This window comes from Podarcis liolepis (assembly GCF_965112155.1).
Source record: "Podarcis liolepis genome assembly, chromosome: 12".
Lineage (NCBI taxonomy): Eukaryota > Metazoa > Chordata > Lepidosauria > Squamata > Lacertidae > Podarcis > Podarcis liolepis.
Window position 1 is genome coordinate 4,573,854 of NC_139563.1, and position 26,142 is coordinate 4,599,995.

The 26,142-nt window shown below is 45.9% G+C and overlaps 1 protein-coding gene across 4 annotated transcripts in view; it reads left to right on the top strand.

Annotated features, from left to right (window-relative positions):
* Positions 1-26,142, top strand: part of SETD2 (SET domain containing 2, histone lysine methyltransferase) — a 93,140-nt gene that overhangs the window by 56,266 nt on the left and 10,732 nt on the right. Inside the window, exons 14-20 of one of the 4 annotated variants that reach the window (XR_014517393.1) lie at positions 1,560-1,852; positions 12,999-13,047; positions 15,984-16,152; positions 17,764-18,442; positions 20,621-20,755; positions 21,503-21,642; positions 25,484-25,595. Coding sequence is in view for 2 of the 4 variants with exons in the window: in XM_083466488.1 (XP_083322614.1) it covers positions 12,999-13,047; positions 15,984-16,152; positions 17,764-18,442; positions 20,621-20,755; positions 21,503-21,642; positions 25,484-25,595 (1,284 nt within the window). In the remaining 2 variants the exon portion in view is untranslated. The remainder of the gene's footprint in view (positions 1-1,559; positions 1,853-12,998; positions 13,048-15,983; positions 16,153-17,763; positions 18,443-20,620; positions 20,756-21,502; positions 21,643-25,483; positions 25,596-26,142) is intronic. The other 3 variants (XR_014517394.1, XM_083466488.1, XM_083466489.1) reach the window with 3 other exon arrangements.

Here is a 26,142-nt window from a genome sequence, read left to right on the forward strand (position 1 = left end):
TTTGTCAGTGTCCTTCTTGAACTGTGGTGCCCAGAACTGGACACAGTACTCCAGGTGAGGTCTGACCAGAGCAGAATACAGTGGCACTATTACTTCCCTTGCTCTAGATGCTATACTCCTATTGATGCAGCCCAGAATTGCATTGGCTTTTTTAGCTGCCGCGTCACACTGTTGGCTTGTTCTGCTCTGTTGGCCTTGTTCTGCTCTGTCCCCAGGATGGAGATTTGAAGACAGGCTGCACACACCATACATTTAAAACACATTTTACCTCCCCAAAGAATCCTGGTGACTGTATTTTAAAAGGGTGCTGGGAATTGTAGCTGTGCCAGGAGTTCCAATGATCCTTTGAGGGAGGAATGTGCTTTTAAGTGTATGCAGTCTTAGTGCAATACTGGTTTCCATGTACCCAGGAGCTCCCCAGATCTGCTTCCCATGCCTAGATCGAAATCCCAGAGTATCATTCAACCACTTCATGGAGCTCCTGGGCATATATGAACCCAGTGCCTGCCACTTTTATGTGGGGAGAGGTCATTGTGAGTATGTAGCCACTCCCTTCTCACATCAATTAGAATAATGTTTATATCAGCAACTCCTTAATTTGTCTAGATTTGGGGCTTTGTGTTTGATTTTAATCCCCCATACCTACTTGTCAGTCTATGCCCTGGTGCTGAGGATTGAAAAGAAAATACAAATTAGTTGTTAAAAAAAACACCAACCAAATAAAAAACCTAATTGTTGTCCAGTTGTGTCTCAGATACGTCGTCTTGTGAGGATTCATGGTGGGGTTAGCATGAAATCATAATTTTATTGCTAAGTTATCTTTCTACTCTCCCTCTCCCCTTTTGGGATAGCCCTGGCTCAAGAGCAGTTTGCTCACATCTGTGGTCAGCTGTGGAATCATTATCCATCAAAAGTCACTGTTTTGGATTTTTAAGCCCTTTCTGTTGCAGATCACATCACATAATATTGAGAAGGTCAATACATGGTTTAAAATATTGGTGCCAGTATTACATATATTGATCTAGCGGACATAGATTCTGATCTCGTGCTCAGTGCAGCAGCATCCCTATAGCCTAAACCAAGCCCATTGCTTCCACACATCCATCAGAAACAATAGTCCTCGTTTTTAGATTCCTGTGTTTGGGAGCTGCTGTATCACAACGCTGAATTTAATCTGTCCTGCACTGCATTACGATTGTGCTAAGAGTTAGCTGCTTCTGTCTGACATTAACTGCTTTTTTAAAAACCTCCAGCGCATTTATGCTTGGAAGAGATACCTGTAAACAGCATAGTTTTTTTACCTGATGCAAGAAAACAATTGGGACCTGTTGTCTCTGAGATAAACACGGAGCCCATTTGTCCATGTTCCATGCCAAAACCGATTGCTGCTGGTTGCTTTAGGGTCTTCCAACCCCGTAATATTAGTCTGGAGTGCTGGTCATCTATGTAGCGTAGACTGATTGGGCGGGAGGGTGTGGAAAGCTTGTAACCTAAAGCTATGTCCTTCCCGACCTCTTGATGCTGACCCCTTTGTAGTAATTTCAACCATTTCCATCCAGCTTCTCAGGGCAGCCAGGAGCTTGTTAACATCATCCCCAGCTGACCATGAGTCTCCTTTTCTCAACTCCATTTTCAACTCCGCCCTGAAGAAAGGAGAGAACGTAGCGTGCGTACTGTGAAGAAAGCAGGAAGATGGTTGGGAAGCTGGATGATGCATGAGAAATATAATAGGTGGAAAAAGAGAGGACAGAGGTGGCTAACTCATTGATGCCGACGTAATTTTGGTGCGTCCATTGCCGGCAATGGATGTCGCTCTGGGAGAATCCCCCTATTCCTGGCGGGGAAGGATCGAGTGAGCTATTCTTTTTTATATCTATATATATATCTATATATACCTCTTCACACAAAAGACAGCTGCCACGGCTTTTGAGCAATTCAAGGCCTTCATGGGCTTGAATTCCAGGATGAATACCAGCAAAAGGCAGCACACAACCCACTGCAGCCACACGCAACACACACACACAAAACCCCAGACCGGGTACGTTTTCAGCACGGGTTTCTGCAAGCGTTTCCTGCCGACTTCGGAAATGGTGCACGTGTCTCCCTGTGCTGAAAATGTGCTCCGAACTGGGATAGACACGCAACAGGAAATGGCTAAAAACCAGCATAACGCTTTGTTTAGCTCGCATGGAGACCTGCCATTTGACCAGTGCTCGTTTGGGCATAGGAGAAAAACAGGTAAGTCCCCCCAGGAAGGACGGATGAAACTTTGAGGCATTGTCGGGGAGGGAATCACAACATCTCTTAAGGTATGATGGATAATGGTTCCATTGCTGTCCACCCCTCTGGATTTGAATGACAAACCGGTGGGCATCTGTGGCCACAAACCGTGTAAGGTGTTCACCTCTTTCACTGGAATAATTTGATGCATCGGGAAATTATGCTTTCAGCTCAGCATGAGGACCAATTTAATCAATCTGTAGGTAGCAGTGTGGTAATTAGGCAGTTAGCGGCTCTGGTTCTTATTTTCTGGTGGGAACATGGAAGTACATCACTGGCCGGAATAAGGCTGGAGCTGGATTAGTTCAGCCTGTTTCCTTGAGGCTAGTTTTGTGCTGTGTGTGCATAGCAGGATGGTACCCTCGCAGTCACTCAGTTACTCATGCAGGTATGTAGGGATGCTTTAGGTATGTAGAGTTAACAGCAACCTGGAAATTAGAATTTCCTCAAGGGGTAGCCATTTGGGGGGGGCATTTCAAGGTCTCTCTTTTTTCTTTTTACTCTTTGAACTAGAAACACAGAAGTGGCGTTTTAGTCCTCCTTAGTCATATATTGGATTTAGGCTTTGCTTCAGACTTGCCGGTTGTGTTACTGGTCTGGTAACGGTTTAGGGATTATAGGTTTCTTTGTAAAAATGGTTTCATAGGCAGTAATTGGCTCTCTGCCCCTATTTTGGTCCATTTACTGCACACCCTTCCTCCACTTTGTTGTTTTCAGTTGGCCGATATGGCAACTCCTCGCAGCTGTTGGCTGTGCTGGCATTCCACACAGGGGGCTGCACAGTGATGCTTGAGAGAGCCTAGGTTATGGTTATAGTCATAGCTATCCCAGGTCATGCTATTTGCTCTTAAGATACATTAAAGACACATCAGGGAGGGTAAATCTGGAGCTGTTAAACTGCTTTATGGGCAGGTTGCTGCGTGCTAGCATTATAATCCCTTGAACATATGTGGCATAACAGTGTTTAAGGCATCGGCCCCATTTCGGGACTGTCTCTGGCAGTCTAAATTCTTATGCCATGGAATTTGTCCCACCAGCCCATGTTGAACTGGCCTGGGCCCATTTAATACTAACACTTCCTGGTTAAAATGGTGAGGGTCTTTAAAGCAGGTTATTTCTTCATCTTTTATTTAGGAAGCTTGAGGGGCTCCCGACTTCCAGTTCTTGTAAAAGTTTACAAGAACTTCTCATTCTTTTTTTTTTTTAAAAGCCCAATACTCTTTTGTTAGACGAGCCAGAGATTGATTAGTGTTGCACCCCAGAATTTCGAGCCTTTAAAACAGGCTTTCTCAGCCTCGGCCCTCCAGATGTTTTTGGCCTACAACTCCCGTGATCCCTAGCTAGCAGGACCAGTGGTCAGGGATGGTGGGAATTGTAGTCTCAAACATCTGGAGGGCCAAGGTTGAGGAAGCCTGCTTTAAAATGTTACGAGAGAGGTGTGTAAGTGGGAAGAGCTTAAATAGCAAAACAGCTCATTGCTGCTGTTGGGGACAAAGCAATTACCTTGTCTACTGACTAGTGGAGCAAGCTTTTAGCATATTTCTACAGAAATCCGTATGGATTTTTATACGGCTTCGTACTCTCTTAGGCGGTTGTTCTAAGACAGATCTGAAACTGGAAAGTATACATAAGGGAGAAAGGCAGTAGCTTGGGCTGAAAGACAATGCAAAGACTGTTCTGTTGAGCAGCCTGTCCAAGACCAGGAATTCTTCAGGATGGAAAAGTGAAGGCAGTTTTCCAACTCCTTCTCCCATACCTGTGTGTTGCTTTGGCATTAAGCCATGCCCTGTGTGTTTCTGTTTTATCTATAAGCTAAAAACTAGTTTGTAGCTCCTGTGCTAAGGTTTTGTATGGCTTGTGCCAAAGATAAGGTGTCTTTTGTTGTTGTTGTTTATGGTGCAAACCAGTTGAATGTGTGTGGGGGGGAGAAAGTAGAATGAAGAAAGCATGAAGAGCATATGAAATTACACACAAACCCTGCCTTTGTGTTAATGGCAATCTAAATATGCCCCAATCCCCATAGCTGTCAGAAGGAGGCCGCTAAGCATGTTGGGTGTGGAGGAAGAAAATAATAATAGGGAAGAAAATAGGACTTATAAATTCACTTGCCTACCCTGCACTATGGGTGTGTCTCACACCCATAGTAATCTTTGTGTGTCTCACACCCATAGTAATCTTGCAGAGTAATCTTTCATTTCCCCCAGGGGTAGTGGGAGACATTTTCCCCATGTGGCCAAAGGATTCCCCCACCCCCCTTTTTTTTGCACTAAGTTTTTAAAGTTTACAGTGGTGCCTCGCAAGACGAAAAGAATCCGTTCTGTGATTCTCTTCATCTAGCGGTTTTTTCGTCTTGCGAAGCAAGCCCATTGACGGATTAGCGCTTTTAGCAGCTTATCTGCTGATTGGATCAGCTTACAAGCGGCTTAGCGGCTTAGGAAAGGGGGGGGGGGAAACCAGCCGGAACTCGCAAGACATTGTCGTCTTGCGAAGCAAGCCCATAGGAGATTCGTTTTGCGAAGCACCTCCAAAACGGAAAACGCTTTCGTCTAGCGAGTTTTCCGTCTTGCGAGGCATTCGTCTTGCGGGCCACCACTGTATTTTCAAACACTAATTTTTTCAGCCTTGATACAGTTTCCTCAGCCTTCGATTCTACTGCAATATATTTCTGTTTGGCCTTTCAGCAACGATAGTGAGGCAGAAGGAGGAGTTTATTGCTTAGACCTCTCTCTGTGCTTTGTTTCAGAAATTTGGGAAAACAGGGTAACCACATAGGTCACATGGAGACAGTCTATATTGGAGCCTTTTTCTTTTATTTGTAATAATTCTTAAGCAGTAACTCCAGATTTAAATAATAAGGTTAATGTATAAAGCTAAAATGTTCGATGTTTCCCTCTTGGGTTTTTTGTTATGTTAAATGTTTTGTGGATGCTTCTATGTCCAAAAATAAAGACAGGTTGCCTTAGCTTGCATCCCAACTGACTAGTAGTTGTCCTTTATAGTGAGGAGGTATAAGTTGTTTCTGATGAGGACACAGGGCAGAAAAGTAATCGTGTCTGCATTACAAATACAAACGTAAACTGGTTTTCCTGTCAACAGTTTTCATTTGTTTAATTGGTTTAGATTTAGTCACGTTCCCCAAAGCTCAGAGCAGATAACAGTATTTAATTGGCATGTGTAATATTACGTGCAGTTACAGATAGGTAGCCGTGTTGGTCTGCCATAGTCAAAATAAAAAAATTCCTTCCAGTAGCACCTTAAAGACCAACTAACTTAGTTGGTCTTTAAGGTGCTACTGGAAGGAATTTTTTTATTTTGATTACGTGCAGTGGAATTTTAAGGGCCATTAAATAAAATCTTAACAAACAAATCCTCAACGCAGAGTTGCTTTGAGCTTGTTAACATGTGGCATTGCTTCATAAACAGCCTGATCTTTCCAGTTTACACATTTGGTGTAACTAATATGCAGTGTGAGAGTGGGGATTGGGCAAGGCAAGATTATTTAAATGGCTGCTGGCAGTACCGTGATTGAGGCAGCGCTTTGAGCAGTCGTTGGGGAAAAAATGTGAATAGGCATGCATAAAGTATAGAGCCAAGTGGTGGTTTTTTTAAATTGACAAAGGAACGCAAAAGGGTATTTAAAGGGAGATGGAATGTAGAAACAAATGCAGGAAGCTAGAAGGCCAATACAGTGGTACCTTGGGTTACATACGCTTCAGGTTACAGACTCCGCTAACATGTGTATCTGAAGAAGTGTGCATGCACACGAAAGCTCATACCAAGAACTAACTTAGTTGGTCTTTAAGGTGCTACTGGAAGGAATTTTTTTTATTTTGACAGAAATAGTACCTCGGGTTAGGAACTTTGCTTCAGGATGAAAACAGAAATCGTGCAGCGGTGGTGCGGCAGCAGCAGGAGGCCCCATTAGCTAAAGTGGTGCTTCAGGTTAAGAACAGTTTCAGGTTAAAAACGGACCTCCGGAACAAATTAAGTTCTTAACCCGAGGTACCACTGTACTGGTGAATTAGGCAGCAGTCTGTGCATTTTACGTAGGAATAAGGCCCATCAAACTCAGCATGACTTGCTTCTGAGTAGATATCCACATGGTAGCACGGTTGAAAATGCAGGGTTTTGAAAGTGGGTTTGAAAAGTGGTCAAATGAGAAACCTATTGCACAGTCATCCCTGGGTGTATAATCTATAGAAATTAAAGAGTAGCCTGCGCTGAAAATGGTATTGCTTATTGCGGGAAAAGGTGCAGTGTGTGAAAAAAATTTAGGAATCCTGAAAGAAACTCTTCCCCGAAACTACTGCGGGTAGAAATTCCAAGAGAAAAAGCATATCTGCTATAAGGCATCTCCACTCAGTTGACCGCTGTCCTGGCACAATGGCTGACTTCAAAGTATCCTCAGGCCAGGTAAAGGTCAGCTTGAGTCATGGCACAGAAAGAGGCCGGGATCTAAAGCAGCCTTTCTCAACCTGTGGGTCCCCAGATGTTGTTGAACTACAACTCCCATCACCCCTAGCTAGCAAGGCCAGAGCTCAGGGATGATGGGAGTTGTAGTCCAGCAACATCTGGGGACCCACAGGTTGAGAGCTGCTGAAGGAAAGTGGCATTAATTAAGTCCAAGTTGGCTTTAGGCTTGTTTTTCTCCCAAAAAAAAAGAATAGTTTCTATACTGCATGGCAACTAGATGTGTAAAACAAACGTCATGAAACGTCTGGTGGGGAATCTAAACAAGTCTTCTGGTCTATCAAGCCCTACACAGAAGTGAAAGGAGCTCTTGATTCCACACACATGAATGGTGGAAATTGCCCAGACAGTCTAATACAGACATTTAACTTCTAGAATGGAAACTGGTAAAAAAATAAAAATAAACAAGGGGATTAGTCAAAGGGAAGAGGAATATTGTGTCTCTTTAGGAAGGTTGGAGTTTAGTTAAACCAACTGTAATCAAGTAAACTTAAGATGAATGCCACAGATAAGAAGAGGCACAAATAATCCAAAAGGTTGCTTAAAAAGCCGAGGAAAGAAGAGTTCTTTAAAAAGCACAAGTCAAAATAAATAAAAACTAAATGTAAACGTGAAACTGATGAGGAAACCAAGGTGGAACCCACAAAGTTGTCTTGTGCAATATTGCCCATCAGAGTTAGAGCCAGGTGAGGGGAGACTTTCTGGGAAGCGTGTTTAACAAGCTGAGTACCAGAGCTACGAAGGCCCTCCTTCCAGTCACCACTTGTCTAACTTTAGATGGCAGGGAGAGAGGCGGAAGAAGGTGACCACAAGGTTCAGGCAGGTTCCTGTGATGGAAGACAAATCGCTCCGAGCCACTTGGGACTGGATGAATTTATCTGGTCAGATCCAGTTAGACGGTGTCTATTTCCATGCCTGTTACAACAACTGGATAGCTCAGTCAGTAGAGTGTGAGACCCTTAATCTCACGGTTGTGCGTTTGAGCCTCCCAGTGGGCAAAAGATTCCTGCGTTACGGGGGTTGAGCTAGATAACCCTTGTGGTCTTTTACAATTCTATGAACTGTGAAGTCCTACGGTTACGAAGTGATGGCTGCTAGCTCCAGGTAAAGGTAAAGGGACCCCTGACCATTAGGTCCAGTCGTGACTGACTCTGGGGTTGCAGTGCTCATCTCGCTTTATTGGCCGAGGGAGCCGGCGTACAGCTTCCAGGCCATGTGGCCAGCATGACTGAGCCGCTTCTGGCAAACCGGAGCAGCGCACGGAAACGCCGTTCACCTTCCCGCCGGAGCGGTACCTATTTATCTACTTGCACTTTGAGGTGCTTTCGAACTGCTAGGTTGGCAGGAGCAGGGACCGAGCAATGGGAGCTCACCCCGTCGCGGGGATTCGAACCGCCGACCTTTTGATCGGCAAGTCCTAGGCTCTGTGGTTTAACCCACAGCGCCACCCGTGTCCCTAGCTCCAGATAAAAGTGGTCAAAGGTAATAAATATATTGCTGTGCAAGGCGTATCTTTTTAGGCGAAGATTTCCTTGCACCTGGGAACTTGTATGGCTTTAAAAGAGGACTAGACAAATTCATGTGAAAGTGTCCTATATGCCAGGGAAAGAAATACCCACCGATGCACTAAACAAAGTTGTTAACAGGGAACAAATGGCTGTGTATGTACATAGATTGCAAATGTGTTAGATTCTGCAATGGTTGCTATGAAAAGGGGGAGAATGTTGATATTTCCACCCCCCTCCCATTGCGAGAATCTCCTGATAGGATGTTTTCAGAAAAGAAGGGGCGGAAACTGCTCTTCGCTTCTTCCGTTCCTGCCAGACTCTGTGTGGAGTCTGTGTTTTGAGCCCTTCAACAGCTTAGCCAGGGAAGATCTGGTGTCTTCCTGCCCTGGTTGAAGAACGTGGCTGTGATCTGTTCATGTGGAACCTGTAGTGATTAGATGGCTGTGTGGGAGCTGTAACACTCATGCAAGCCAGTAGCTCTTTAGTTCTTAGTTTGTAGTAGCTATTAGAAATACAGTGGTGCCCCGCAAGACGAATGCCTCACAAGACGGAAAACTCGCTAGACAAAAGAGTTTTCCGTTTTGGAGGTGCTTCGCAAAACGAATCTCCTATGGGCTTGCTTCGCAAGACGAAAATGTCTTGCGAGTTCCTGCAGGTTTTTCCCCCTCCCCCCTTTTTCTAAGCTGCTAAACCGCTTATCAGCTGATCCGATAAGCCGCTAATAGCGCTAATCCGCTAATCCGTCAATGGGCTTGCTTCGCAAGACGAAAAAAACCGCTAAACGAGGAGAATCTTTTCGTCTTGCAAGGCACCACTGTACTCTGCTGGGGTTAGGGCTCACAATGCACAGTTGTGAGTCCAGTGCACTGAGACCTGCTTTCCAGGATGGGAAGGTCTCCAGCCACCTAGCCCAGTCAGGGCAGAACCAGTTACTGAGCCCAGTCGCTCAAAGGCGTACTGACAATTCTATCTGTGCCTACTAGCCGTAAAGTCTATGCTGTTCTTCCATGGTTAGAGGTATTATGCATCTGTATACCAGTTGCTGGAAATTACAAGTGGGGAGAGTGCTGAGGTCCCGCTTTTGCAGGCTTTCCATGGTTATCTGGCTGGCCACTGTGAAAACAGGATGCTGGACTGGGTGGGCTATTGACCACCCTGTCTCAACAACCTCCTGGGGCATAGATGGGGAGCCAGATATTGCATGACTACAAGTCCCATCATCCCTGACCATACCATTAGGGGGCAAGTGGTAGTTGCAGTCCAAAAACATCTGGAGGACCCAAGGTTTCCACACCTGTCCTAGGGCATGGGTGACCAACCGGCAGATCACTGGCTGAATAAGACCTGACAGCCGTTTCTACTCACCCCAGTAGCTGCTGTGTCAGAAGCAAAACCCCACACATTCCTTGGCAAGCAGCTGTAACACGTGAAACAGCAATTCTGAACCGGCAAACTTAGAGAAAGAGAAGATTTCTTAGAGGCCTCCCCCTTTGCAGCCACCTTTGTTCAAGAGGGGCTGTAGCTGATACCCTCTAAGAGGGAAGGTACTATCAAAAGTTGGGTTTTGAGCCCTTCAACAGCTTAGCCAGGGAAGAACTGGTGTCTTCCTGCCCCGGTGGAAGAACGTGGCTGTGATCTGTTCTTGTGGAACCTGTCTGCTTTCAGATGTTGGTATACAACCTCCATCCTTCCTGAACCGTTGCCTGGAACTGGTCCAACAACATCTGTAGGGACCACTTGTTTCTAGGGAAACGGAAATAGGTACACACTCTTCTTTGTCTATATATATATACAGTGGTGCCTCGCAAGACGAAAAGAATCCGTTCTGTGATTCTCTTCGTCTAGCGTTTTTTTCGTCTTGCGAAGCAAGCCCATTGATGGATTAGCGCTATTAGCGGCTTTTAGCGGCTTATCTGCTGATCGGATCAGCTGATAAGCGGCTTAGCGGCTTAGGAAAAAGGGGGGAGGGGAAAAAACCAGGAACTCGCAAGACATTGTCGTCTTGCGAAGCAAGCCCATAGGAGGTTTGTTTTGCGAAGCACCTCCAAAACGGAAAACCCTTTCGTCTAGTGAGTTTTCCGTCTTGCGAGGCATTCGTCTTGCGGGCCACCACTGTATATTTAAAATTGTCCAGTAGCACCTTAGAGACCAACTAAGTTTGTTCTTGGTGTAAGCTTTCGTGTGCATGCACACTTCTTCAGATACCAAATTAGAGATTGTAAAGTCCTTTCAATCCCTGCATCAGGGTTCTGTTCTTGTACTTTGTAAAATGCCACACACGCTGATCGCTGCTGATTAGCAGAATGTAGCCCCAACTAGTCATCCCAAAACTAAAATGGTTGACACAATGTGCTGTGTAGCCTTGCATTCTTCCATTCCGCTTTCTCCAAGCTAATGCCAGCAATCTCCCATTTCCTCCTTCTATTCAGAATTGTTCGGCTTTATTATTTGATTTGATTTGTATACCATCCATCATCTAAAGATCTCAGGGTGATTCACAACATAAACATATATATATGTTTATATATATATATATAAATACATAATAAAAACAAAACAAAACAAAATTACCCTCCCCACAAACACAAAAGGACATAGAATGCTAATCAGCCAAACGCCTGGTTAAAGAGAAAAGTATTTGCCTGGCGCCTAGAGATATGTAATGAAGGCGCCAGGCAAGCCTCACTGAGGAGAGCTTTCATTTTCTGTTTTAATTTTAACAATTAATGACTCTTGACTTTGTTCTCTCTAACCCTTTCCTCTGAGGCTCAGAGGAGATCACCACCCGCCTGCTCGCTTTGGTTTTTAAAGGACAACAAATGATCCTCTGTCTGCTAACAACAAACCCAGTACTATTTTAATGTTACATTCAAGCGCCCTCTCTTCCCCCCCCCCGCCCCCCAATCCTTAACCCTGCCCTATACTGCCTTGCTGTTGAGTGTAGGGGGTAAAGTATAGGGATAAAATAAGTATAAAGAAAGGGCTTACACAGACAGCAATTTGCTGTTCCCTCTCTTCAGCCCTTGAAAGTTGCAGAGCCCACAAGGTTGGTCACTTCCAAATCTAGGTATGATAATGGCCCTCTGTGCCTGTTCCAGCAGCATGAACAAGCAAATAATAATAATAATAATTTATAATTTCTACCCCGCCCATCTGGCTGAGTTTCCCCAGCCACTCTGGGCGGCTTCCAGCCGAATATTAAAAACAATACAGCGTCAGACATTAAAAACTTCCCTAAACAGGGCCGCCTTCAGTTGTCTTTAAAAGTAAAATAGTTTTTTATTGCCTTGACATCTCCTGGGAGGGCATTCCACAGGGCAGGCGCCACTACCGAGAAGGCCCTCTGCCTGGTTCCCTGTAACTTGGCTTCTCGCAATGAGGGAACTGCCAGAAGGCCCTCGGAGCTGGACCTCAGTGTCCGGGCTGGATGATGGGGGTGGAGACGCTCCTTCAGGTATACAGGACCGAGGCCGTTTAGGGCTTGAAAGGTCAGCACCAACTCTTTGAATTGAGCTCAGAAACGTACTGGGAGCCAATGAAGATCTTTCAGGACCAGTGTTATATGGTCTCGGCGGCCGCTCCCAGTCACCAGTCTAGCTGCCGCATTCTGGTTTAATTGCAAAAGCTGAGATGAGGGTCACTGGTGCCTTTGGGTGACAAATGGCCACGGTTCCATCCCCCTTCACAACAGTTCACCTAACTCTTAATGAAATCAGATGATCCTTAACCTCAGGCCCAGGGGGTGAATACAACTTATCTGACCCCCAGAACCCTTCCCAGGCCACAGCTCTGCTTTTTCCTAGTTGAATTACGTGTTTGAACTACGCCTCTTGTTCACCTGGATGGGGGATAGAAAGGGGTGTATGAGTGTGTGTAAAACCTAGCCTACTGTAAAGGTAAAGGTACCCCTGCCCGTACGGGCCAGTCGTGTCCGACTCTGGGGTTGCGCGCCCATCTCGCTTAAGAGGCCAGGGGCCAGCGCTGACCGGAGACACTTCCGGGTCACGTGGCCAGCATGACAAAGCTGCTCTGGCGAGCCTGCACCAGCGCAGCACACGGAAACGCCGTTTGCCTTCCCGCTATAAAGCGTTACCTATTTATCTACTTGTACTTAAGAGTGCTTTCGAACTGCTAGGTGGGCAGGAGCTGGGACCGAATGACGGGAGCTCACCCCGCCGCGGGGATTCGAACCGCCGACCATACGATCGGCAAGTCCTAGGCGCTGAGGTTTTACCCACAGCGCCACCCACGTCCCTTAGCCTACTGTAAATGGATATAATTTCAGTTCCTCCACTTGCTTTTGCATCTAGTCCCACCTCTGGAAGAAGGGAATGTAGCTCTCAGGCTCTCCCATGTCTATAGGTCAGAGGATTGTGAACAAGCCATGACCTTGAGCTTCTTCCTTCTTCCCGCTCCCTCCCTCTCTCTTTCTTTGATACAGGGTAGGGGCTGTAATTCTGGCCAATTGCCATCCAAACCATGGTTTTCCGTTATGTCCAAACTATAGTGCAAGAACGGAGGCAGCTGGAGGGGCATCCGCTAAAGCTTTTGGTTCATTGGCAGTTTCCCCAAGCCATGGCTTGAAGAATCACTAGGATGCAGCCATGGTCTTTAAATATCTTTTGAGGAAATGCTCAGGATTCTGTAGTTGTGATTCCTTCATGTGCCCTTCATGTGCGTATGAATTTGGCCTAAGTCAGCCGCCGAACCTGACTTAGTTTCTGTGACTTGTTTTTGCAGGAGGTGTACAGGATCCCGAAGAAGAGCCAAGCGGAAAAGGAGACCACTGGTACGTACTCGTAGATGCTCTTCTTTGGGTATCGATCAGGTTGAGAAGAAGGCCATTGAGTAGAACTTCCTTAAAAGCACTCTGTGATTCAGTAGCGCTACATGACTTTATAGGGATGCTCCTTTGTTCTGTCCTTCTCTTCCTTCGTTGCTCTCTTCCTGTGGCTCAACTGAAACAGCATAGCCTTGCTTGACCACAGAAGACTTCCCTGAGACCAGGGAGGAGGACAGGCTTAGAGGTGGCACGTGGTTCAAGCTCTAGTGTTAATCAGCACTTGTTCCTTAGCAGGAGCAAAAAGAGAATTTGAAAAACCATTTCTCAGAGTTCCTTGCAAGTCAAGATCTCCCTACATTTAAATATAATTCCTTATATAAAGGTAAAGGTACGCCTGACCATTAGGTCCAGTCGTGGCCGACTCTGGGGTTGCGGCGCTCATCTCGCTTTACTGGCCGAGGGAGCTGGCGTACAGCTTCCGGGTCATGTGGCCAACATGACTAAGCCGCTTCTGGCGAACCAGAGCAGTGCACGGAAACTGCGCTTATCTTCCTGCCAGAGCAGTACCTATTTATCTACTTGCACTTTGACGTGCTTTCGAACTGTTAGGTGGGCAGGAGCAGGGACCGAGCAACGGGAGCTCACCCCGTCATGGGGATTCGAACCGCCGACCTTCTGATTGGCAAGCCCTAGGCTCTGTGGTTTAGACCACAGCTCCACCCACGTACCATAAATCCTTATATAGATTTTGTTAAATAAAAGATATCAGCATCAGTCAGGTATCTTCTCTGTACTCTTTTTTTTGGACCTAAAAAGATCTTTGTTTAGACAAGCCTATGCAGATACATAGAAATTAGCAAGTGTTTTAATCTGTTTTTAGCCAATTCTTGGTTATCGTATTTTTTTTAAAAAAAACTTTTAAACTTTGTCTTTTACTGACAGTTTTAACATTAGGGTTATTTTGTCATCCATTTAGGGGTTTATGTACAATCAAACGGTATATACATTTTGTTAGATATTTAAATACATGAGTTAACGTGGCTTGCCTTCAGGTGTACAGACGGGACTTAAATAATGATTTACAATTGAGGGTGTTGAACGCACTCCATATAAATTACCTTAGTGTGATTCTTTTGGCTCACTTCTGTATGCTAGGTCAGTATTATTATCTCCATGTTCCAGATCAGATTCAGGGGGGTCAAGGAGGGGAACGAAAGCTATGACATGCCCAAAGGTCACGTAGTGAATTTACAGTGGAGGTGACATTTGCACCAGGGACTTCCTGATTTCATAACTCAGTCTCTTAATAAAGAAAACTGTTGTGGGTGAAGCAACTCCACAAAGAGCCAACGAAGAGTGTGTTGATTGTTAAAACCCTTGCTCAATCCTTTGCCCCTTTACTTGGAACTAAATATTCTCGACATCTGGATTATTGACATGCACAGAATTTCTCTGCGAGTTCCTTGGGGTGGTGGCCGCCTTTCCCAAACACATACATTTCTCGCTTCTCCACACTGAGAACAATATTCTACTTTCGCGTACAAGTCCATGAGGGCTGCCAGTCTACAAATGATTATTTGGAACAGAACAAAGAAGTAAATGGCATAGTGTTTAATTCCCCAGGTTTAGAGACTTTCTGCATAGTCTGTAATTTGACCAAGATCAGAAATACTGCAAGCACGCCTCCAGTTTATTGCAGCTTCAGATCTGCAAGTTCTGCCCAAAAAGTTGAGGCTTCGTGGCCTAAATGGAGGCAGGAGCCTGGGAATCAAACTTGAGTTAAAACAAAATATTTTATAGTATCAAATGACCACAAAACCATGGTTTATCATAATAGAAACAAGCTGAAGCAAGCCTCAGACTTGCTGAAGCCTGTGCTCCTGTTCCTTTTCAATGTATACAATCATAGAGTTGGAAGAGACCACAAGGGCCATCGAGTCCAACCCCCTGCCAAGCAGGAAACACCATCAGAGCACTCCTGACATATGGTTGTCAAGCCTCTGCTTAAAGACCTCCAAAGCAGGAGACTCCACCACACTCCTTGGCAGCAAATTCCACTGTCGAACAGCTCTGACTGTCAGGAAGTTCTTCCTAATGTTTAGGTGGAATCTTCTTTCTTGTAGTTTGGATCCATTGCTCTGTGTCCGCTTCTCTGGAGCAGCAGAAAACAACCTTTCTCCCTCCTCTATGTGACATCCTTTTCTATATTTGAACATGGCTATCATATCACCCCTTAACCTCCTCTTCTCCAGGCTAAACATGCCCAGCTCCCTTAGCCGTTCCTCATAAGGCATCGTTTCCAGGCCTTTGACCATTTTGGTTGCCCTCCTCTGGACACGTTCCAGTTTGTCAGTTTCCTTCTTGAACTGTGGTGCCCAGAACTGGACACAGTACTCCAGGTGAGGTCTGACCAGAGCAGAATACAGTGGCACTATTACTTCCCTTGATCTAGATGCTATAACCCACTTCAAACGGACAAAACGATAAGCTGAGGTTATTCAAGAACAGAAGCAAAAGCCTTCAGACTCCGTGTGGCTACACCAAAGGAGAATGAGGTGAGCCCGAGGCTTGCTGTGGTTTATCATGATGTCTGAACCACAGTCGTTTTCTTAAGCAGGTAAACAGAAATTTTAAAAGTAGAGCTGTATTATGAGGATTTTTTTTTAAAAAAATCAAAACCTCTTGTAGATCTAAAATACGAACAGGAACAATCCACCCAGTGTTACGCACTTCAGTATTGCACGAAGTTCATTCAAAGAAGAGTTCAGCATTCTGAAATAACTTAAAATGGCTTAAGTTTGGCTGGATCGTACCCTGTACCGATAACTTTCCTGAAGTGGCTAGGAAATCTTATCTAGGAAATCTTTTTTTCTGGGAAGATCTGGTGGCGTCTCTGGTGGTTGACATAAGCCACGCTAACAACTTCTGCCTGTTTTTGACAGCAGATCGTGGGAGAGAGTCAGCAGGCCGAGACCCAGCCGCTACCCCAAAAAACCTGAGCAGAGAACGGGACCCCGAAAGGCAAAGTCAGAGCAAGGAAAAGAAAAAACGCAGAGATTCTTTGTCACCCCCGTCGGCGTATGAACGAGGCACCAAACGACCAGATGACAGGCAAGTTGTTTTCTTCTTTTTACATGTCTCCAGATAAAGGCTTGGGTTTCTGAGCTTCCTGATTTGAAATCATCAAGTGATAATAACAGAGAGAGGTTTAATTAGATGATCTGTGCTTCTTCTCCAAAGACTATCAATAATGGCTCACATAGAGCCAAGCCTTCATGAACAAAGCTTATCTATTGTTTTGTGCAATATCTTGTTTGAAGATCCATTCTAGACATTGGTCAGCGATGTCTGATGTGGCTTTTCAAACTACAGTTTTTCAAACCCTACATGTCAGCCTTTTCATAACTCTACCCCGCATAAGAAGAAGGCAGAGAACCCATTTTCAAGTTGAGAGCGGGAGAGGCGATACAGAGGGCAAGGAGCAAAATGAATCTCTGCCTGGGCTGGGCTGCAGCAAAGACATTAGGGGAGAATCTCTTCCATCCCTCCCATTTTTCCACTCCTCTGGAAGGCTTAGGGAGGTAACAAGACAATTAAAAATGAATGTGAAATTGAATCTGAACAAAGCAGTTAAAAGTGGCTAGGTCCCTGTTCCTGCAGTTGGTTTCATTTCAGAACCTGAAAGCCAGGTATGATGGTGATGATGATGTTGTTCTTCCTCCCAAAGGATGCCAGTTCCTGCTTTCAGGCTTTCCATAGACTTCAAGTCACCCACTGGAAGAACATGAAGCAAGACTAGATGGGCCTTTGGCTTTATTCAGCAGCCTAAAGTATTGCCTAAGGCCCCAATCCTCACCTGTGTGTGTTGGGCGGGGGGTTATTGGTTTGGTTTGTTCTTGCTTTTATTACGCATTTTGTGCTTTCAACTTGTATTTCTCTGCTGCCAACTGCCCTGAGATCCTCGGATGAAGGGCAGTATGCAAATTTTAATAATAATAATAACAACAACAACAACGAATTCACAGCCAGCCACAATGCTATGCTGGCATTTGCCCGCTTACCCCAGGCTAATAGCCATGGGATCACAGCAGTGGCAGCTAATAATAAGAATAACAATAATTTTGTATATATACCCCGCCCTTCCCGGTTCAAAAACTGGGCCCAGGGCGGCTAACAACAAATCTAAAACACTTAATTGCAAAAGCAACATAAAATACAGTATAAAAACATGAATAACAATAAAATTCAAAGCTCAGATATCAATTTAGGGGAAATCTATCTAATAAGCGTTAGATAATCACCAGGGCTAGCTGGGTGAATTAGTCCTACTTGGGCCAGCGAGGAGGCCAGGGGAAAATTAGCTGTGGGGTTTCAGAGCGGGTGATCTTCATAAAAGGGGGGAGGGGGGAAGAGAAGGGAAATAAAAGACCAGGCTGAATTCACATTAAAGGCCAGGCGGAATAGCTCTGTCTTACAGGCCTGATGGAAGGAGGTTATATCCTGTAGGGCCCTAGTCTCCTGGGACAGAGCATTCCACCAGGTTGGAGCCATCACTGAAAAGGCCCTGGCCCTGGTGGAGGATAGTCTGACTTCCTTAGGGTCCGGGACCTCTAAATTATGGTTATTCATGGACCTTAAGGTCCTCTGCGGGGCAGACCAGCAGACCATTAGGTACGTTGAGGCCAGGATTGTTTGACACTCCCTTCGTCTCCTCTCCCCCAGATACGACACACCAGCCACCACTTCCAAGAAGAAAGTCCGGATCAAGGACCGCAACAAGCTGTCCACGGAGGAACGCCGGAAGCTCTTCGAGCAGGAGGTTGCGCAGCGTGAGGCCCAGAAGCAGCAGCAGCAGCAGTTGCAGACCCTTGGGATGGCCTCCCCTCTTCCCTACGACTCCCTGGGCTACAGCGTCGCGCACCAGACCTTCATGGGCTACCCGCCCGGCTACCCCATGCAGGCCTACGTGGACCCCAGCAACCCCAATGCCGGAAAGGTGCTTCTCCCCACCCCAAGCATGGACCCCATGTGCTCCCCGGCCGCCTACGAGCACCCTCAGACTTTGGTCGGGCACACGATCGAGCCGCCCCTGGCCGCCCCTCAGCCGGTGCCCGTCGTCCAGCACGTAGCAGCAGGCACCCTGGAGGTGTCCGCCCCGCAGTACGTAACGCAGGGCGACCCGGTGGTCCACCAGGAGCAGAGCGTCGCGGTCTTGCCGGTGACGGCCCCGGTGCAAGGACAGAGCTATGGAGTCTGGGATTCCAGCCAGCAGACGGTAGCAGTGCAGCCGCCCTATTCTCCAGCCCAGTCCCAGCCGGCCATCTACTACCAAGGGCAGGCCTGCCAGGCTGTTTACGGAGTCGCGTCGCCCTACTCGCAGACCACGCCACCCATCGTGCAGGTAAATCGCGCGGTGCAATTGCCCCAAGTGATTTTGGTTTTTTTTGACACAACCTTCACAAAGGTGTGCTCTCCAAGGCTTAAGAAGTACAGTGATCCATTGAATTTTGAGAAACAGGGTTTTTTGTTTTACATGCTCCATTCCATACTCACTACTCAGTAAAGTTGGGCAGGGATCTCCTTGCACTTGATCCAGAAGCTGCAGTTAGTGCAGAATGCTGCAGCACAATTGCTGGCAGGAGCGAGGCCTTGTCAGCGCATCACACCGCTGCTCGGAGATCTGCCCTTGTGGCCAATTTGCTACCAGGCCAAGTTCAAGTTTTTACTATTGGTATATAAAGCCCTTAAGAACCTGGGACCGGTTTACCACATGTGCCCAGCAGAATTGGCACTGCTATGTGTGCCACATAATACTCGTTCTGTGTTTGTAAGAACTCAGCCATTTAATGTGGCACTGCCTGCGTATTGAGAACTCCTTGTCTATTGAGAGCACAGTTATTGAGAACACTGTTCTGCTTTCGGCATCTGCTAAAAACGTTGTTTAGCCAAGCCTACCCAGATGCTTAGAAAGTTGGTGTCCTTTTAATCTGCTTTAGTATCTTAACTTTTGTATGTTTTAAAATATGATTGTGCATTTCACACACACACACCCCTTGATTTTACTGTTTGTCCTTCGTAAACCACTTTGAGGTTTCTTTACGGACAAGCAGGATATAATTTTTTTGAAATAAATAAATATCTACTGCCAACTTGGCAGAGAGAAGTGGAAATTGGCAAGGGAAGAGATCTGTGAGCCCATATCCTCTCTGTCCCCTTGGCACCTTGTCTAAGCCTCTGTGCCTGCAGTTGAATAGGTTCATCAGGAACTTGTAGGGTGCAAGAAGCATAGTACAGTGGTGCCTCGCAAGACGAAAAGAATCCGTTCCGCGAGTCTCTTCGTCTTGCGGTTTTTTCGTCTTGCGAAGCAAGCCCATTAGCGGATTAGCGGGCTTAGCGGATCAGCTGATAAGCGGCTTAGCGGATCAGCTGATAAGCGGCTTAGCGGATCAGCTGTTAAGCGGCTTAGCGGCTTACGATCAGCTGATAAGCGGCTTGGGAAAAAGGGGGGGAAAGGAAAAAAACCCCGCAGGAACTCGCAAGACATTTTCGTCTTGCGAAGCAAGCCCATAGGAAATTCGTTTTGCGAAGCACCTCCAAAACGGAAAACTCTTTCGTCTAGCGAGTTTTCCGTCTTGCGAGGCATTCGATTGCGGGGCACCACTGTAACTATATAACTGCAATGGGATAGAACTTCAGCCTCAGCAACTAACTATTACACAAAACAAAACAAAAGAATTGCCGTGAAAATCCCTGAAACAAGAGGTAATCGGATATAGAATTGAATAACAAATATAGAATTGAATAACAAATTAAGGAAAAATTAACCTAGAATTAAACAAAGACTTAACGAGATGCCGGCTACAAAACTCGTTTCACTGAACTAATCAGTTTCCTCAGAAGGAAATAAAGAATTTTAAACCTTAGATAATTTTAAGTGATATCAAACAAACTCAAGAGCAGGGCTGAGACGCTTCCTTGAGTTTACAAAAAAGGTATAAAAACCTCAATGACAAGTTTTAAACAATAGCCCTATTTAAGAGAACATTATAAACCTTAAATGGTTTTCACTGATTTCCAACAAACTCAGGAGCAAGGCTAGAGTGCTTTCCTGAGTTTACAAAAAAGGTTTTAAGAAAAACTTACAAAGGAATACGAGATAAGCTGTTTAAGTTTCAAACAAGCTCTAAAACAGGGCAGAAACTCAAAAAACAGGGCTGAAGCGCTCCTGACTGCTAATGTTAAAGACTGCTGCAACTGACTATGGCAACAGACTTCTATTAATCTGAAATAGCTGTTTTGCCTTATACTGTCTACAGCATAAAAGGACTGTACATTTGGGTGTCTGGTCTGCACCAGCATTGTCGTCTTGCGAAGCAAGCCCATAGGAGATTCGTTTTGCGAAGCACCTCCAAAACGGAAACTCTTTCGTCTAGCGAATTTTCCGTCTTGCGAGGCATTCGTCTTGCGGAGCACCACTGTATTTGTCTCGAAGATTCTGTTGTTTTCTCCTCCCCTCCTTCAGAAGCACTAGTGGTGTTCTCCAAGTAATTCTCTCACTGCTCTCTTGTTTTCTCCCTAGAGCTACGCACAGCCAGGTCTCCAGTATATCCAGGGGCAGCAGATTTACACTGCTCATCCCCAGGGCGTTGTGGTGCAGCCTACGACGGCAGTGACAACTATTGTAGCCACAGGACAGCCCCCACCTATACAGCAGGTAAGGTTTGGGGAGTGTGGTCTTCTTGGACTTGTAGAAGGGCCTCCTCTTAGCCGACCGGAATGAACCTTCCCAAAACCTTCTGCTCTCACAAGTTGCAGATGAAAGAAATTAGGTCCAGTTGTTCAAGTGAGAGGGGCAGTCACTGAAAAGCCTATTTGAAAATCTGACATCATTTGTGCAATGCAGGAATGAGAAACACAGTTCTCAGTGTCTTGGCCCTGTGATCTGTTTTTTCCAATAAAACACAACCTTTCTCTGGGTGCGTGTTTAAAAACCTTAGCAGATTTAATTACCAAAAGTAGAAGATGCATAAAAATTGGCTTGTGAATGACTTGTGTGAGCGATTTCCTGCGTTTTCCTAATCAAAATGCTTTCTGCATAGGAAGAGTGCAGCCAAGTGGCTCGAACTCTGTTTTATAAAACTAAGAAGAAGGCAGAGAGTTGAAAGATTATGGCCAGCTTTGTTCTCAAATATAGCGCTTCACATCAATGTCACTATTTCTGGAACCTTGGAGTATTACCATTCAGAGAAGGGATTTTTTATTTTTACAAATGTTCTAAAAAATTATTGGACAGGACAATAGCAGAAGATTCAAGGTTAATCAGGAATGGATTGTGGTCCTTACCTTGCTTAAGAAAATGCTCCACTTCTCTCCCTTTTGTTGATGCGTTTGGCCCTCTTTCAGTTCCGTTGCTACAGATCAGTATTTTTCATGTTTTCTCTTCTTGTCTCGCCACTTCCAGCCGGAGCTGGTGGTCACCAACAACCTCTTGGACCTGCCCCCTCCATCTCCTCCCAAACCCAAAACCATTGTCCTCCCTCCGAACTGGAAAACCGCCCGGGATCCTGAGGGGAAGATCTACTACTATCACGTGGCCACCAGGTCAGCGACCTTTTCATGTTTGTTCTGCTATTTATACCTGCAGCAACCTATTGTTGTCTTTTTTAAAAAAAATGTCTGTTGTTTTGGGTATTTCACATGATGGGAAGGATCTGGGTGCACAGAAACCTGAACTGAGTGGATAGGGAATCACTTTCTGAATGACACGCTCAGCTCAGTGAAACACTATCATTTGAGAACGTAAGGCGCATCTTATACGGTGGCTTTGAGGTGTTGTAAAACAAAAATCTGCCGTTTTTCCCTTATGGGGTATCCAAGAGCCCATATAGAGTCCTTACATAGGTTCCCTATTGGTAGGAGAAAATAACAGAGGCCAACCAGAGAATATTGAGAAGCAAAGCAGCTAGTAAGCCTGATCTTTATTGATCTTTTGCAACAGGGTCCTCACTCACCACACGCAGGAAAGGAGGAAGAACCCAGAACAATGGTGCACAAGGCCTTATATAGACATTTTAAATTCCCTGCCCTGGAACTCAAGAGCACCCTCCAGATACATCATACCTACATCACAGAAAAGGCCATCTAAAACAGAAATTTGAATAAAAAAATTCCTTCCAGTAGCACCTTAAAGACCAACTAAGTTAGTTCTTGGTATGAGCTTTCGTGTGCATGCACACTTCTTCAGATACACTGAAACAGAAGTTGCCAGATCCTTCTATATAGTGAGAAGGTGGGGAGGGGTATTACTCAGAAGGGTGGTGGGAATGGGAGATTGGCAGATAGCTGAGATGAGCCTGTTGACGACTCTTAACGACAGTAATAGGTCTTACAGGAAAAGGCAAGGGGTGAGAAGGTGAGAAATGGCTAAGTCATGTATAATGAGATAAGAATCCAATGTCTTTGTTCAGACCAGGTCTCTCCATGGTTTTAAGTTCGGTAATGAGTTGCAATTCAGCAGCTTCTTTGAATGTTGAATTTGAATGTTGTTTTTCTCCTGTCCTTGTTTATCTCCTGTCTGGCAGGGTACTTGATTGGATTGCCTGGGGAGCCTGGCCAGTCTTTTGTAATGATAAATACTTCGTTCCTGGGCCAGGTCACAGTCTCACACCCTATTCCTATCTTAAATGTGCCCTTAAGACAGGATTTGTGAAGGGAAAGACAATGGGGAGGCTTTTCCATTCTCCTTTGACCTTGCAGAGAAAACATTTGCTTAGTTTGGGAATCAAAATGGTTCCAGGTCGGTCTTCCTGTGCTGATCTCTGTATGTGCTTGGTTGGTACACTTACGAACGTTTAACATATATCTAAGACCTCAAAATTCCTATCACAGAGGCGAGGAGGAGGAGACCCGCAGCCTGTTGACCTTGAAGCCCCTCAACCCATAGGCTCCTGTGACTTTGCCCCTGCCTGTTCTGTAGTGCACACAGCATTGATTGTGGGGTCAGCGCAACCTTTGTGGCAGGAAGTGCAAGGTGTCTGGTTTGTTCAGCCAAGTTAAGAGCATTCGAACTCCCCTTTTTTAAGTACTTGCCTCACTATCTTTTGGCCTGCTGTGCTCAGATACAGCATTTTTTTTAGGTCAGAGACCTAAAACTTTAATCAGAAACCTTCCTTACAGCAGCATTCACATCCCACTACAGGTCACCTTGCTGAGAGGCAGCTGGCTTCAAGGCTAGTATTCACCGATGACTTTATAGACATACCTCGGGTTACAGACGCTTCAGGTTGCATTTTTTCAGGTTACGGACTGCCGAAACCCGGAAGTACTGGAACGGGTTACTTCCGGGTTTCAGTGGTCGCACATGCACAGAAGCGCCAAATCGCAACCCGCACAGACACGGGTTGCAAGCGTACATCCTGCAAGGATCACGTTTGCAACCCAAGCACCCACTGTATTTTGTTCCTTAGACCACTTCTTCCCTTAGAATTGGTGCTAACCACTGTTGAACATGTGCATTAAGAGAAACCAGATATTCGGACATCTAGCGCTAGCTAGCTTCTTATGCTTTGAGGAGCCGTTGTAGGAGAAAGCACTTGCTTTCTTCCAAGCTCCTCCAGAAACCCCTTCCCACATCACATACAGTGGTGCCTCGCAAGACGAAAAGAATCCGTTCTGTGATTCTCTTCATCTAGCAGTTTTTTCGTCTTGCGAAGCAAGCCCATTGACGGATTAGTGCTATTAGCGGCTTTTAGCGGCTTATCTGCTGATCAGATCATCTGATAAGCGGCTTAGAAAAAAGGGGGGAGGGAAAAAAACCCGCAGGAACTCGCAAGACATTGTCGTCTTGCGAAGCAAGCCCATAGGATATTTGTTTTGCGAAGCACCTCCAAAACGGAAAACTCTTTCGTCTAGCGAGTTTTCCATCTTGCCAGGCATTCGTCTTGCGGGGCACCACTGTATTCGAACAGGATTTCCATTGAGAATTCAAACCTTGGCTGATCCTTACAGCTGGCGGCCAGTGACAGAGGGTGTCTTCATGGCACTCAGGGTGGGTACATGTGTGATGGGGGGGGGCATTCACCAGCAGCTCGGGGAGGATGGCGTGAGAAGGATGCAGCAGCCATGGGCTCTTCCATCCCAGCCTCGCCCTCGCTTTGTGCAGGCTGGAAAGGCAATGTGAGGATGATGCAGCAGGGCAGGCACGCACCCTTCCAATCCCTCTGATTGGGATTCTTGGAAGGGTGCAGGGCTGTTGCGTCCTCTTCATGCTGCTTTGCGAGGCTGGGGTGCGGGATCATAGAGTTGGAAGAGACCACAAGGGCCATCGAGTCCAACCCCCTGCCAAGCAGGAAACACCATCAGAGCACTCCTGACATATGGTTGTCAAGCCTCTGCTTAAAGACCTCCAAAGGAGGAGACTCCACCACACTCCTTGGCAGCAAATTCCACTGTCGAACAGCTCTTACTGTCAGGAAGTTCTTCCTAATGTTTAGGTGGAATCTTCTTTCTTGTAGTTTGGATCCATTGCTCCGTGTCCGCTTCTCTGGAGCAGCAGAAAACAACCTTTCTCCCTCCTCTATGTGACATCCTTTTATATCTTTGAACATGGCTATCATGGGATCAGACCCGCAAAGCCTGCATGAGGAGCAAAATGCGCCCAGGGCAACAGCTCCCCTTGCCCTGCCCATGCTACACCTTTACTGTGGCGTCCTGATTCTCTTTGGGGTCAGAGAAGTCTTTCTTGTTCATGGATCATGGTCTCCTTTCTGTAGGCACCACTTTCTCACCAGAGTGGTGCATGCTCTAGTTATCTCTCGCTTGGACTACTGCAAATGCACTCTATGTGGGGCTACCTTTGACGGTGACCCAGAAACTGCAACTAATCCAGAATGCGGTAGCTAGACTGGTGACTGGGAGTGGCTGCTGGGACCACATAACACCACTCCTGAAAGACCTACATTGGCTCCCAGTACGTTTCCGAGAACAATTCAAAGTGTTGGTGTTGAGCTTTCAAGCCCTAAACGGCCTCGGTCCCGTATACCTGAAGGAGCGTCTCCACTGCCATCATTCTTCCCGGACACTGAGATCCAGCACCGAGGGCCTTCTGGCGGTTCCCTCATTGCGAGAAGTGAGGTTACAGGGAACCAGAGAGAGGGCCTTCTCAGTGGTGGCGCCCACCCTGTGGAACACCCTCCCTTCAGATGTGAAGGAAATAAGCAGCTATCTTGTCTTTAGAAGACATCTGAAGGCAGCCCTGTTTAGGGAAGTTTTTAATATTTAACGCTGTATTGTTTTTAAAGACCTGATTGGAAGCCGCCCAGAGTGGCTGGGGAAACTCAGCCAGATGGGCGGGGTATAAATCATAATTTTTTATTTTTTTATTATTATTATTATTATTATTATTATTATTATTATTATTATTATTATTATTATTTTATTACAGGCAAACCCAGTGGGACCCTCCAAACTGGGACAGTCCGGAAGATGATGCCAGTCTTGAGCACGAAGCTGAAATGGATCTTGGAACCCCAACTTACGACGAAAACCCCATGAAGGTGAGTTCACCTGACTGGCGGGTGAAACTACCTGCATAGTAGTAACTCGGCTTGTTCCTAGCAAACTAAGGATAAGTATAGGTTCCTAGCGCAAAAGGTGATTTATCTCCTCCAGACATGGAAAATGAAGTTAAGTTTTCTGATCTGCCCAGACTTGTTGCATAACAACCTCCAGACAAAAGGTAGTATAGAACTATAGTTGCATGTGATCATTGTAATGTGTCGAGTCCTGTTGGTGCTCAGGTGGCAAACCAAAATCTGCTCGTGGCTAGAGGTACACCTGCAAGCCATGGTGCTGTTGCTTCCGCTCTGACAGCCTCTGCACCAGGAGGCTGGAGTGCTGAATGAATGGAAAATGAGGAAAATACAGTGGTGCCCCGCAAGACGAATGCCTCGCAAGACGGAAAACCCGCTAGACGAAAGGGTTTTCCGTTTTGGAGGTGCTTCGCAAAACGAATCTCCTATGGGCTTGCTTCGCAAGACGAAAATGTCTTGCAAGTTCCTGCGGGGTCCCCCCCCTTTTTCCCAAGCCGCTAAGCCGCTTATC